The following is a 14,529-nucleotide window of genomic DNA, read 5'->3' as shown; positions in this document are numbered from 1 at the left end:
GTAGGACGAGACGGGAGCTCTGCTTAGACCAGTTACTCTCAAAGCTTATTTATTTATTTATGTATTTATAATATTGTATAATAATATTTAGGACCATCTGAAAAGATGTTGTGCCTGGGACCCCCATGCGAGATTTCTGTTGATAAAAAATGATTCAAAGATATTCTATATATACCTATGGCTGAGACTCAGACGAACAGTAGGCTACTGCAGTTGAGGCTGCTTTATACTTTACAAATATATTCTATGACAACTTTGTTTTTTTACAACAAGGGTTCACTGTGAGAAGACCCCGTGGCAGACCAAAGACCAGACGGAAGGCTTATATCTCCACACTGGTCTGGGAACACCGCGGTATACTCCCAGAGTAGAAGGGAAAAGTTACATAGTGCTGCTTTAAGTTAACAAAAATATGTTTTAGTTAACTATAATAAGCCTGTTGCTTTGTCACTACTAGTGTGAATGCAGCATTAGCCTACCATGACACCTCCACATGACTGAAGTCAGAGTTACTGTATACTTGGTGTGACACATGAAGACCTGAGGCCCATTACAAATGCCTTCTAAAACTTTCAAGATTTTTCAAATGCATTCAAAAATTGCAGATCTAAAAACACAAAAATCTAAAATGACACAGAGGCTTTCCTAGCCTGGTTTCAGACTCTGTGCCCTGTCTGAACGATTTACAGGGGAGGAACTTTTGTGTGAGCGTGCAAGCGCGCGAGTGATTGCGGCGCACAGTGAGCGCGACACGCGGTGATCGTGACTGCTTCCACACAGATCTGCGACCAGAAACATGTGATCAACATTAACAGCTTGGTGAATCAGCGCGTGTGTGTGCCTGCCTGCCTGGTGTGTGAACTTCCTGAAATGTAATCGTTGCGTGGATTGGATATTCGTTAGACCCACCCCACCCCCTGCGCTAATTGGAGGAGCTGACATTTCGGATCGGTAAACTGACGATTTATTTACTCAACACCACATGAAGACCTGAGGCCCATTACAAATGCCTTCTAAAACTTTCAAGATTTTTCAAATGCATTCAAAAATTGCAGATCTAAAAACACAAAAATCTAAAATGACACAGAGGCTTTCCTAGCCTGGTTTCAGACTCTGTGCCCTGTCTGAACGATTTACAGGGGAGGAACTTTTGTGTGAGCGTGCAAGCGCGCGAGTGATTGCGGCGCACAGTGAGCGCGACACGCGGTGATCGTGACTGCTTCCACACAGATCTGCGACCAGAAACATGTGATCAACATTAACAGCTTGGTGAATCAGCGCGTGTGTGTGCCTGCCTGCCTGGTGTGTGAACTTCCTGAAATGTAATCGTTGCGTGGATTGGATATTCGTTAGACCCACCCCACCCCCTGCGCTAATTGGAGGAGCTGACATTTCGGATCGGTAAACTGACGATTTATTTACTCAACACCAGACCAGAGAAGCAGTCCACTCTGAGAGTGGGCGGGTCTATGGGCTGGAACCAGGCTAATGCTTTCCCATTTTTAATGGAATAAATCAGGCTTCAGCATGAAATTATCAGCACCACCCTTGTGAGGTTGTAGCCCAGGGTTCCCCAATAGGCGGCCCGGTCCAAATTTGTATGTTCTTTCGCAAAGTAAAGCCCTGATTCATCATTCAAGCCCGTCTCACAAAAGTAGTGAAAACAGCAGATCTACAAGCACACAAGGCTTGTAGATCGGCTGTTTTCACTAGTTTAAATCATTTTTAAAATGATAAATGCAAAACAAACGGTTTTGGACATACAAGACTTTCACCCGACAACGACCATATCTGAACTGTCGCTGGAGTAGCGGGGACGCCACCGTCGTCCCCTGCAATGCTGTGGCCCTCGGCTTGGTACCCTAGACATGATTGGGGAAAACTAATTGGGGAACCCTGTTGTAGCCTCAACTGACTGGATACATACCGAGTCGTAGAACTCATAAAGATTGCTCAGGATGTCCAGCTGAGCTTTCCTCCTCTCCATTTGGCCCAGAACGGTGCCCAGGTGCTGTTTAAAGTCCAGCAGGGCTGAGCTGGGGAGCGACTCTGGAGACTCTTTCACTAGCTGAAGTCCAATCCTTTGCTGGTGCTGTGAAGGCATAGAGAAAAGGGTTGAAACCATCAAGATGGTCATATATACTGAAATAAATTGAATATATCTAAAATAAAATGAATATAGACTTTGCTTAAACTGGTCTACAATTGAGGCAACCCACAGAAAACAGCCCAAAGCTCATCCGAAAGTCCATACAGTAGATTGAATTGTGGCTGTTTTCTGGGTGTTTCCAGTGCATTGGGAACAAAGACGTAATTTCAGAAAGATATAGGGAGTGGTAAAAAATAAGTTACCATAGCCCCGTTTCTAAAATAGTGAAAATAGACATTCCCAAAATAGGGATGTCACATCGAAAGCGGTTAATAAATGAATGGTAAAATGTATAAAACATTTATCTAAATTATAACACATGTCACAAGTAGATGGACGGCTATCAATTGCGATGAAATCAGATTCATCTGCTAAAACAATTCAGAGTTGGGGACAATATGCATAAAATAAGTGAATTTGAGGTTGAATGTGACCCATGTGACTCCTTTGATTGGGAAGAGGACCCCCAGCAGAGCACGAACCGGTGAGACAGGTCTGCAATTTGCTATCGTGAAAGTATGAGTGTGTTCCTCTGTAAATCACATCTCGAGAACCATCCGTCTGACTGCTACATAGTTCAAAATGTGTGTGTTGGCGAGGACCCATGTGAGTGGTGCCATTTAAGTCAGATAGGCGGTTGTCCAGAATCGCCAATCGATATGCCCATGTATAGGCATTCTGTAAATGGATGGAGATTAAGAGTTAAGATAGCATATGGGAGGCAGACACGAGAAGGGTCTGGTGGGAATCAATCAAGTGACAGCAGGCTGTCACGTGTGCTTCCCAGAGACAGGAGCCATCAACAATGACACTACATGTGTGGGCATACAGTATTTACCACAGACTCCTCCAGGAACTGCTCCAGGCTCTGTCTCATGTCCTTCACTGTAGAGACAGACATAGTCATGGAGTCCAGAGACACCAGCTGCTTCTCTCCCTCTATGCTGAACCACAGCTTGATCTGGAGCGAGAGAGAGACAGAGAGAGAGAGAGAGAGAGAGAGAGAGAGAGAGAGAGAGAGAGAGAGAGGATTCGACTGAGCATTGAGGCTTTTTCACAGCAACGTCCTGCTTCACACTCATATGACTGCACACATTCACACCGGTGTGCCGCCTGTTTGTTGCCAAGAAGCTCCATTTCATCACTGTCAGGTGGAAACCTTGTATGTGTCCAACACCGTCACTTCTTAGCAAAAGCAATGGACCCAATGTACCCACAGAATAATCAGCCCTGCAGTACCAAAACATACTCCCTCGCCTTCTAATCATGCCAGAGGGTTCAGTGTTTTGCTCAAGGACACCGTCAGAGGCCTTTTCCACCGGCAGAGAACCGGTTCGGGTTCTTTCTCCCGCCTATGGGATGGCAACTTTTACGGTTCGGAAACCAACTGGGTTCTCGGTGGAAAAGCTCACCTCTGGTTCATCCCATAGGCGGAAGAAAGAACCCGAACCGGTATTTTGCCGGTGGAAAAGGCCCCTTTGAACCTTCCAATTCCCAAACGGCCACTCTACCTCCTGAGCCACTGATATAATGTCATTTAATTTCTCAATGGAACATCTCTGCTCTCTTCATTGGACCATCTAAAAAACGTACTAACATAATGTAAGAAATAGTGCATATTAATTAAGGCATAAAGGTGGAACCAACCTGCTGGGTTTGCTCCTCAAACCTGCGGACATCCAGTAGACTCTCCAAGTGCTTCTGGGACTTGTTGGAAAGAATCACAAGTTTATGGACCTCTTCATCCACCTGATTGTACAACGCATGCACCATGTCCACAGCATCCCTGGATTTACGAAAAATGTAATCATGGAAAAAACACAAAATTAAGAAAATGTATAATTAGAACTAAAATCTGAATGTATTTGCTACTGTACTGGGTCTTCAGGAGACAGTGAAAAAGACTATATGGCCATGAGATGTTTAGACACCTGGGTAGCCATCTGGGAGGGCTGCTGCTACCGTATGTCACTACGATCAGTATACTGTATATCGTAACTAGTGTATGAATACACTATAATGTAAACAGTGCAGAGAATATACTGTAGTGCTCACTCACGCTATTCAATGCGGTTCATCTGTACTGGTTGATACACATAACTGTTGATTCTATTTACCTCGACTTTTTAGATAATATGTACGAGCACCTCGATGTGAAGGCTGGTGCATGGCTACTGACGTGACAATGACCATAAGAGTGTCTGGAGAGTTCAGGAGAGTTTGGACAAGGCAATTCTGTTGAATGCTGCCTTCAGCTATGGCATGGAAAGAGGGCATTTGCATTTCTTTCACCATACTAGAAACTGCATTCATGGTCTGGAGAGGGGAATTCTTACAGACGGATAAAAGTGCAGGGGCTCAAGCCTCCTTTGATGTCTATGTGTGCACGTCCTCCTGCAGTACCTGTAGTTGTCATTCTCCCAGGGCTCTTCCTTCCTGATGCGGGCCAGCACCGTCCCTCCCTCCAGCCTCAGCCTGTTCAGACGGGTGTCCTCCAGAACCAGCCTCATCAGACTCTTCTGCTGCTCCAGCACCTCAGATACTACCTATGTGAAACACACAGACAAGTACTGTAGGTCGGGAGTGGCTTATGGTCGGTATCAGCTGGTAACACGCAGGAGTCTTTACCTGTTACAATGTGCTAGACCCCTGTATTGTATTGCAAAGTACACCGAGATAAAATCATCATCACGGTGTACGTTGCAATACAAACCCCAAAATCAATTTTTCTAGACAACACAGAAGGGGGGGAACTTTTTTTCTTATATCCACACAACTCCTCTAAGATATATTAATGACATAGTTCAATGTTGCTTTAAGTAAATCTAATTAGTGCTTTACACCAATGCTTCTCAACCTTTTCAGGCCGCGACCCCCAAAATAATCATATTTCAACAGGGGACCCCCCACCCTGACGAGCACTTGGAATTGTAGGAGTTGGCATTACATTTAGTTTGACTCGATCTATTCCATGGGGCGTTGTGAGCATCTAGATCGGCTATTTTCACAATTTCAGCCTCTAATATTTGACAATTTGACCAATGTTTGACCAGAGGTACTAAAAAGGTCTTTAAAGTCCTTAAATTGTCACTTTAGAAATGTGCAGATACCCTCTATACACTTATACTGTATGTTGCTTAGTTTACTGTTGAATGTAACATTTAGCTTAACATCTGGGGACCCCCCCCAAAATAATGTGGGGACCCCTCTGGGGGTCCCGACCCACAGGTTGAGAACCACTGCATACTGCACATCAGAGGCTGTACATACTGTACATCAGAGGCTGTACATACTGTACATACTGTACATCAGAGGCTCTGACCTTGGAGGAGTCCAGGTTGCCACTGTTGCTCAGCGAGCTGATGGACTCCTGCAGGGAGGAGACGGCCGCACTGCAGCTGCTGGCAAACGGCTCGATTCTCTGTAAATGAGAGAGAGAGAGAGAGAGAGGGAGAGAGAGAGACATACAGAGAGAATGAGAACCGCAAAGTAAAACAGAATGTGAAGCGTACATTTAATACATTTAAAAGGAACAGCACATAAGATAAGAATTTAACTAGAAATTAACTGACAGAAAAACTATTCACAACACAAACAACATTCACATTGTAGGAATGCACCAATGTGCAATGAGGATTTCAACAGGTTATTTTTGCACACACTATGTAATGTGTAATGTTAGCAACTGTATACATAAAGCCCCAATCCTGACTTTTCTAAACATACAAATTGGGTTATATGTACAAACATTCTTAAATGGTTTGATTTGTAGATGGAAAATATACTATTTAGAACTCTCTTACCACATCATAAATCAAATGTAGTGTTTTTCACCGGACGATCGCTCTACTGAACGGTGAACGGTTTCGCCCACCACTAGCGTCTAACGATCATTAGATTAATCAATTTTACTCCAGTGTTTATAAGAAATCCCCATTATAAACACATCTACAACGTACAGTACATCATCTTACAACATCATCTTGCAACATTCTACTTGCAAACTGCTAGACCAGGGGTCTGCAACCTTTTCAACGTGAAATTACATTTTATTTTTCTTTCAACATTACATTTGATTATCCATATTCATAATAACCTTATTTTTCGACTTATTTGTTTGTAATATTTTCTTTCACATCAGGACATTGTAATGATCACTGACTCAGCTCAATAACCCACCCACCAGGCCTGGAATTTCGTCATTTTGGGGGCAAGGCCACTTGGCCTTTGGTGTTGTCAATTATTTGAGGGCACAAAGGCCAAATGCCTGGGCAGAAAGGCCATCAAATAAAACAAGATTTTAGTCCACTGAAAGAATTTGTTGAATTTAAGAGTTAGGGATGATAACCTAATCTGCAGTGAAATAGATAAATTATGGTATTTACAATCTGATCCATGCTCAGCCCTGCACAAATCAAAGTCACTGAATTGGTTTAAAGATGGGGACTCGGGGGAGTCAAGATTTCAGAATCTCAACAAAAAACACACTGTTGTCTACATGACAAGAAAGAGACACCGGAGTCTACTGTCTACTGTCTATATATTGACCAGAAAGAGACAGAGGAAAAAGTGATACAGTCAGCCGGGGCATCAAGGCAACTGTGGCCTCAAGTCATGCCATTGGTTTGAGGGGCACAACAAGGCCAAACTGAGAGGCAACGGCGGCCATGGCCTTCATTCCTGCCCTGCCACCCACCTATCGCCCAGACTCCCACCCCAGTCAGAGTTCAGACTCAAATGAATTACCTCTTTTTACAGATTATATTTTTTGAAATATATAACTTAAATGTAATAATGCAAAGGCCTCATGCTACTGTGACGCATGTCTCTTAATGAGTTATACGTCAAAGATACGTCATTTTAGACGGAACGGGCGGCAGTGTGCAAACTTGATTGTGAGGTAGATTTTTTTTTTTTTTATGTTCCGAAATTCATTCAAATATTTGGCCCGGAAAACGCAGCAGTGTGCAAAGACCTTTAGTCCATTGAGTTCAACGAGGGAGTGGTAGAACGAGGGAGTTCTAGAATACAAAAAGGTGCTATACTATAAATAGTGAGTCTATTGTGTGATTCCAGTCCATCTTCCATCTTTATTGAGTTCACTGGGGAGTGGTAGTAGTTCAAGGATTGGTCAAGCTTCAAAAACATTTTTGGCTACAAAATTATAGCGTTTAGCAGACTGAGTGAGGCAGTTCTCCTCCTACGGGAGGCGAACCCCAGCCCCCCACTCAGCAGACAAGGCAAGCAACCCGCAACGCCAAGAGAGCTAGCTCGCTTGGCATGGCGAGTTACGGCCTGATCTCTTGCAGGGTCGTTACACTATATAGGCAACCACACTCGCAATTCCCAGAATTGCTTCTTTTTCTAGTAATTAATTGCGCCAGCAGAGTGCATAAGTGCTGCGTTCGGTGTATCTGTTGCGTATGTATTTGTGTTTATGCCAGTAGCCAATCAGGGACCAGCATTCCTGGTGACGTCACCATCAACAGCCAATGACGGACCAGCATTCTTAGTGACGCCACCATCAACACGTGTGACCTGATATAAATAACAAGGCGCGCTCTGCTGGCGCACAGCTAGGCCATACATGGCCACGAGTGCACTAGTCGCAAGTTGGCACCTCGACAGAGTGCAGTCTAGTTTTGTATGAGTTTTTGCACAGGCAGATCTGTCTGGTTTCCAGGCTACGTTTGTATCACTGTTTGATCTCAGTTCCATGGATGAGCCCAGGTTCACTGGTACCTGTCTGAAGTGGATCCAGTGACTGTGGTCGTAGTGGAAAGTGCCGTCCAAATCGGTCGTGAGTTGAGTGGAGTCGATGTGCTTCAGTAGGGCCTTCAGGGAGGTGAACAGCTCCGTCTAGAAACCAGAGCAACACAGACATTATGCTCTGACCCGTAGCAATTTTAAAGCCCAATTTATATTTTTAGTATGACTGCGTCGAAAAAGGTGATCAACAACCTCAGCGCGTCGCAATGTGACAGACTGTGAGCTTTTGGATATTCACATTTTCTTTTTTCATATTTTCAAAGAGATCGAAAATCTATTTATTTATTCCTAAAGTGGTTAAGTCATTATTAATCCCCTGAAAGTCAACTGAGCATGGATACTCTTTTACAGCAACACCCATTCCTGGGCCTAGTCCTGATGTAATGGTTAAGGCCCTTCCTGCATGGCCTGGGATCTGAGCCAAGAGTCCGGTGCTACCTCAATAAAGGAAAATGCAAATGGCTTAGAAGTTCGACAACCCATTGTCCTTCAAATGTGATTTGATTATGAAAAGGGTATATGAAAATAATAATAAGATAATAGCATAAGTAATATCTTCCTCTAATAATAGTACAGTAGTGCTTCATGGGATTTTATCGGGCTACAAACACCGGCTGTTGACTCAAAATGATTGCAAATGATAAAAAACACTTTGATAAGAATGGGAAAAGGTTTAGATACTCTCTCTATTCACCGTGGCCTGATAGGAAGATGGCTGCTTCTCCCAGGCAGATGATTCAAGGACAGCCTATCACAGACTGTATCCTTCCTGGTGAGACACTGTGCTGTACTGCCACAGCGGAATGTGAAAACCCCACTGTTGTTATTGTCACTGGTGCTGTTATTAAATATGACATGTCGCTATGAACTAGTCTCACACGTCATACATCAATTCCGGGGTTGAATGTTACACCAGGAAGCAATATACAGTGTTATTACAGCGTTTCCCTGGAGTATTATTTCACTTTATGTTTAACTGTCTTTATGATACGCAGTTTCACTGAGTATCGTTGTGCACCTGTAGCAGTAATTCAATGAATTCATTCAATTGCCGGTACCTGTACAGTGATTTCTCTCTCAGGTTTGATGGCTGCCTCCTTGTCCACCAGGAAGAGAACGGAGTAAAGTGCATTTGGTAATAAAACCTAAGCAGCACACACACACACACACACACACACACACACACACACACACACACACACACACACACACACACACACGAGTGCGGACACACACACACACACACACACACACGCACACACACACACAAGTTTTCTAATCAGTGGAAATGAGAACAATATAATGACAAAATGTACAAGTTATTTTGCCACAAACAGCCCAACAATACTAACTACATAATTTAAACACAATCATACATGTTGCGGAGAGCAGAATTACAACTCTTAAATCAGTAAGTAAGCCATCATCATAACTTGATGATACGTCTCTGTGCTTAGAGAGCTGAAGGCAGCCAACCCCCCGACACACAGCGTGTGGTTAAAAACAAGACAAGTGAGAACAAGTCTCTCTACACGCGCCCCGAGGCCAACCTTTCTTACACAAAATGTCACAGAGGAGCGATAGTCCCTCCACATGCAAGGAGTGCCTCTTTGAAAATTGAATCGAATTTTGTCAGTGGAAGAGGAACAAAGGTAAATGTGTCAGGATAGCATTAATTACAGCGAGGGACACACTGCTTCATGGTATAAAAAATAACAGCAGCGAGAGAGAAAGACAGAGACAGAGAGAGAGAAAGGGAGAGACAGAGAGAGAGAGAGAGGGAGAGTTCCCTGCTCCTTGGTGCAGGTTAGAAGGTAATTACTGTGCATATTTTCCAGTGTGGGCTCACCTGGAGTTCAGACAGGGATGAGAGCAGAGCTGGACGCGGCTGCTGTCTCCTGCTGTCTATGAGGACAGTCAGGCCTTGATCCCGCCTCTCCCTCCTACAACCAAATGATACAGAACGAATATAATAATAAACACATCACCCACACTAGCAGAGACAGTACCAGCCAGCAGTGTTGTGAGCTTGTAGAATGTAGAGCATATAGATAATGTTGCAATTATGTTTTTAACATTACGCCAATTCCTGAATTGCCCACACACACTGCCAGTGAGGAGCCGAGAGGACATAGCACGTGTGGAGAAACACACTACTACTTACCACTCAACACCCCTCACTGACAGAGGTCGCTCCAGCCCATAGGACTTTCTGATGAGTCACTGATGTCACTATTTTTCGAAGCGATGCAATTCAATATTAAGTCTGCGTAAGACGTGAAATTGAGCAATACATTGTATTTAAGAGAAGTATCGAATTGCGTGAGTTTCTTTCAACTCAAGCTATTTTTCGACAAAGCAAGTGACAGCTAGTGTGAGTGTGTTGACCACATAGTGGTTCAAGTGAAATTGTCTTGTCTGTTGGAGTTTCCCACAAATCAAGATATGCTAATTATTTTCGTCTGGTGTGATGATTGCACCTTAAAATGGATTACCAGTACTATTCTATAGCACAGATTATAGAAAGTTTCCAAAAGAATTTCACATATATACTGAATATATTAAGAGATCATAACGTTCTGAGTATACTTAGTTTAGTTTATAACACACAAAAAAACGTTGAACTGGGAACTGCACTCAGTTGTCAGTTGTGTAAGTTGATGAAATGTGACTTACCGCAGCGTGGAATAGTAGTATCCCAGTAAACAGGTGAGGTCTGTGGCTGTGCAGCTCTCACCTGTCCACACCCTACCCCTGGTGCACACCTGTAGCACGGCCCTCCCACCGCGGTCTCTGTTCCCTGGAAAAAGAGAAGGCCACCAACGGGTCAAGTAAGCAGCTCTGGCCTCTCACACCGACAAACCTATGACCATGGTGTCTACTACTGGTAAACCTAGCCTGGCTGTAGCCAGACAATGTCATACTGTGTGGATCCCTTGTGTTAGCAACGGCAGATAGAGTCTAGATGCGCTAGGCTATGGTAACCTGGTATCCCTCCCATTGGGTCTAAAAAAAGCTTTATGTTTGTTTGTGTTGTGGCATTCTCTCGAGACAGAGTCTCTAGCTCAAAGGAAGAGGGACAGACCGAGTGGGCGTTCCCTTTTCTTTGACGATGGCTTGCCACATTGGTGTTGCGGTGACGTCCAACCCAGGGATAAATGATCTCTTCGCTGCTTCGTTTCACTTTTACAGCCACAGTTGAGAAATTCCAGACATGTTCTTTTTTGTTGTTGTTGTTGAGTGAAGTAAGATGGTGAGCCAGTCATGTGCAACTCAACTCAACTCAACGATGATGCGAGGATATTGTATGACACGGCCCTATCAAGTGCGTGTAAGATGAGAACATACATACTGCACACTAAGCTGTGGGATATACTGTACTGCAGGGGTCTTCAATGTTTTCAGGCCAAGGAGATGAAGCAGGGACCCCCACAACCAGTTCATAGATTCCATATAGTTTCATCGTTTGACAGCACAATCATCAGTGTATTTTGGATTCATGTAAATTTGTTTTCTGATATTTACCTAATTGAACCGTCAATACTTCATAAACTTGACCTTTCACTCTGTACTTTGTCTGCTCTTTTTCTCCTCTACACCAAACCTCTTTGCCGAAAATAGCCGATCTACAAGGCAGCTCACAACGCCTCGCTAAAGTTCTCAGAATACGGACGCTAGGGTTCAAGTAGTTAATATAAAAATCAAACCTGAATTCTGAATGAGTGAATGATTTTGTCTGGAGGGCCAAATTGGCATGTGAAGCTTGACCAATCCTCAATTGGTCAAGCATGCATGGGACATGTACGGGACAGACAACATTGACCAATCAGATGGCCCAAATGTACGGGACAGACAAAGCCACACCTTGGAAGTGGCTTTCACCACTTCAAAAAAGGATAAAAAAGTTTCTATCACATAAAGATTTGGAGGACCCGCAGTAGTAACTCTGAGGACACCCTAAGGGTCCCGGACCCCCTGTTGAAGAAAGACCCTTGCTGTACTGTATACTGTTATGTGACGCTGGCTCATGGCCTACCGGGTAGGACGACGGCCCCAGATGCCAGCAGCTCCGGGCTGACCTGTGATGCTAGGGTGGGGAGGCGTGAGCACCAGTCTGACGGAGGACTGGGCGCCGAGGCTGGCTGGATGGCCGTCCCATTGGCTGCTTTAGGCGCGTGTGAGTCCTCAGTGCTGTGGCTGGGTCGCCTGGTCTCGCCGCCGATGCTAACGTCATGCTGACCTGAAGAGATGTGGAGGAACAGGAAAGAGAACAGCTCAGTTACGTACCGTTAATAATAGTAATAATAATAATAATAATAGCTTGAAAACGATGAACAACAAAAACAATGACCAACTATACAACTATATGCCATAAGCCTGAGAAAATAGGCGTCTTTTCAAAGAGTTCAGTGTTGGAGCATGGCGAATCTCCATTGGTTAATTGGTTAATTATTTACTGCCTAAAATGTTTACAGTACCAGCAGCTACTAGACAGTAGTTGAACATAGTCAGTATCATGTCCAATCTTCCTTTCACCTCAGCACTTTCTTACCTAACAGAGTCAGGCCATTGACCAATGCTCATTAGCGGTGAGCAAGGTGTGTTCTAGTGGCAATGAGCTCACGCTGACTCATTATCCCGGAGACCAGGTGTTTGCTCAGAGTGACTCACTGGTGGCTTCTGCAGGCTACCAACTCTGGAGTTATTAGCCGTTTCATCTCTCATCCTCCTCCCTCCTTTTCTGCTCCACAACCAGCCCTCAGGGCTCTGTTTTACAGGAATGCTGCTTCTGACATTCCCAACTGGTACTACTGTTTAGTGTTTACTGGCTTCATCCTAACCCTGGAGGCCAGTCCAGTAACCTGCCAGCTTTCACACTGAATATGTTTACTCCCTTTATCTTTCTGTCTGTTCCATCGCAGGCGCAGACTTGACTGCGCCACAGCTCAGGTAGTCTCTCAAACCAGACAAATCTTCCACAGTCTATGAAAGCTACAGAGAGTATCTAACTATGCCTCCTTCAAGTTGTGAACGAAAGCTGTCATCTGATTAGATAGATTATTCGTAAAAAATATATTTTAAATTATCTTAAAAATATATTTTGAAGTGTGCCTTCACTAATTTGATTTACAGTAGGATGTTTTATTCACAGGAGGCAGGCAGTGATCACCCCATGTGCTCAGTGAACACTCGACAAGCACAGTCTGAGCTAAAATAAGAGGGCACCACACTGTATAGAAAAGACAGGCCCTGCTGACTGGCGAACAGTGCATAACAAGTGAAATATATCATCATATATCATCTAAACTTGCACACAAAGTGTTAATTAAAAGTGTGCTTGCACTGAAATGCAGGAGTATTGTAACTGGATAGTAGTTTAGATCCCATTCGCCAGACACATAGAAAGCTTGCGTTTCATTGGCTTGCTCCGCTCCATAGATGGGCAAGATGGATTTGATTTGAAAAATATTCGGTATGCATAAAAAGTATGACACTGATTAACGTAACTTGGCAGAGATAATCATCATGAACCTTCCTTTTCTCAGAATATAATATAATTAAAAATTATTTGTATACATGCCAGGGTTAGACGCATGAAGTCATCTTCTAGACTGGTCACCACTAGACTTTTCTGGTGGTGACATTGGACCATTGGGACTGGGAGTGCGCATTCTATGGTTCAGTATTTGACAGACACCTTCCTGGGTGTTACTGTTTTCCTTTCAAAGCGTCTCTGCCTGGCCTCCTGTATTGTCCTGCCCTGTTCTGTGACAGTTACCCCTGCCAATAGGTTGAGCTCAACCTCTATTGTCTTCAAAAAGTCAATGCATTTCCTGTGTGACTGCGCGGCCGCGCTTCTGTTTGCTGCATGCTTCCTAAGTTGCTTTGTTTTCAGAGGAAGCGACAAATGTAGGGCAAAGCCTCCTGTTCATTGTGCCATGTGAAAGCCTGTTTTGTATACCATCTTAGACACCATTCAAAACCACCAATGAGAGGCCAGAACTGTTTCAGCACGGATTGTTATTCCCTGCATTTATTGATAGCAGGCAAGCATAGATGAAATCAGAGGTTTTGCATGTACAATGTTTGCAGTCTGGCATCATGGGTAATGCTGTCCTTCTTAACCACTTACGCCAGATGTACACAGTACATTGTCGTATGACAGTGAAGTGTGGCAATGTTCTCAAAGTAATCTTAATTGTCTCTAATGAATGACATGCTCAAAATATGAACGCCAGGTTGAAAGTGGTTAAAACCCAGAGTATTTCTTTTCTCCAGAGCAAAGTGTGAATCAGTGCAGGCTGGATCTAGTGTTTCCGCATAAACACAGGTAGAATTTGAAAGGCTTCTGCCTTCATCCCCAAGCGCCTCAATGTTTCACAATGGAACCTTTTGTAAACGAGGCAACCCATCTGTCTGGGACCCGAGCCGCCAGACCCCCAGCCCTGGTCACACTAGAAGGTCCACCTCACTCCAGGCCGTGTCACTGTGGGATACTGGGGTCTCTCAGGTCGGTCACGGGATCCTTTGTGATCACTCTCTTAAGTTCTCTGTGTGGGAAACCTGCTTTACAAGAGCTGAAACACAATCCACGCTGAGGTAATCATACA

At 44.0% G+C, this 14,529-nt stretch overlaps 1 protein-coding gene across 1 annotated transcript in view; it reads right to left on the bottom strand.

Moving 5' to 3' along the window:
* Positions 1–14,529, bottom strand: part of plekhg4b (pleckstrin homology domain containing, family G (with RhoGef domain) member 4B) — a gene marked incomplete at both ends in the record, with an annotated part of 50,579 nt that overhangs the window by 17,849 nt on the left and 18,201 nt on the right. Inside the window, 10 exons of the mRNA XM_080743145.1 lie at positions 1,928–2,092; positions 2,988–3,110; positions 3,797–3,935; positions 4,553–4,695; positions 5,472–5,570; positions 7,892–8,008; positions 8,977–9,063; positions 9,768–9,861; positions 10,595–10,718; positions 11,955–12,158. Coding sequence (XP_080599271.1) covers positions 1,928–2,092; positions 2,988–3,110; positions 3,797–3,935; positions 4,553–4,695; positions 5,472–5,570; positions 7,892–8,008; positions 8,977–9,063; positions 9,768–9,861; positions 10,595–10,718; positions 11,955–12,158 — 1,295 coding nt within the window. The remainder of the gene's footprint in view (positions 1–1,927; positions 2,093–2,987; positions 3,111–3,796; positions 3,936–4,552; positions 4,696–5,471; positions 5,571–7,891; positions 8,009–8,976; positions 9,064–9,767; positions 9,862–10,594; positions 10,719–11,954; positions 12,159–14,529) is intronic.

The sequence above is a fragment of the Nannobrachium achirus genome (assembly GCF_963921795.1).
Source record: "Nannobrachium achirus genome assembly, chromosome: 2".
In the NCBI taxonomy this organism is placed as follows: Eukaryota; Metazoa; Chordata; class Actinopteri; order Myctophiformes; family Myctophidae; genus Nannobrachium; species Nannobrachium achirus.
This window is presented reverse-complemented; position numbering and strand designations above follow the sequence as displayed.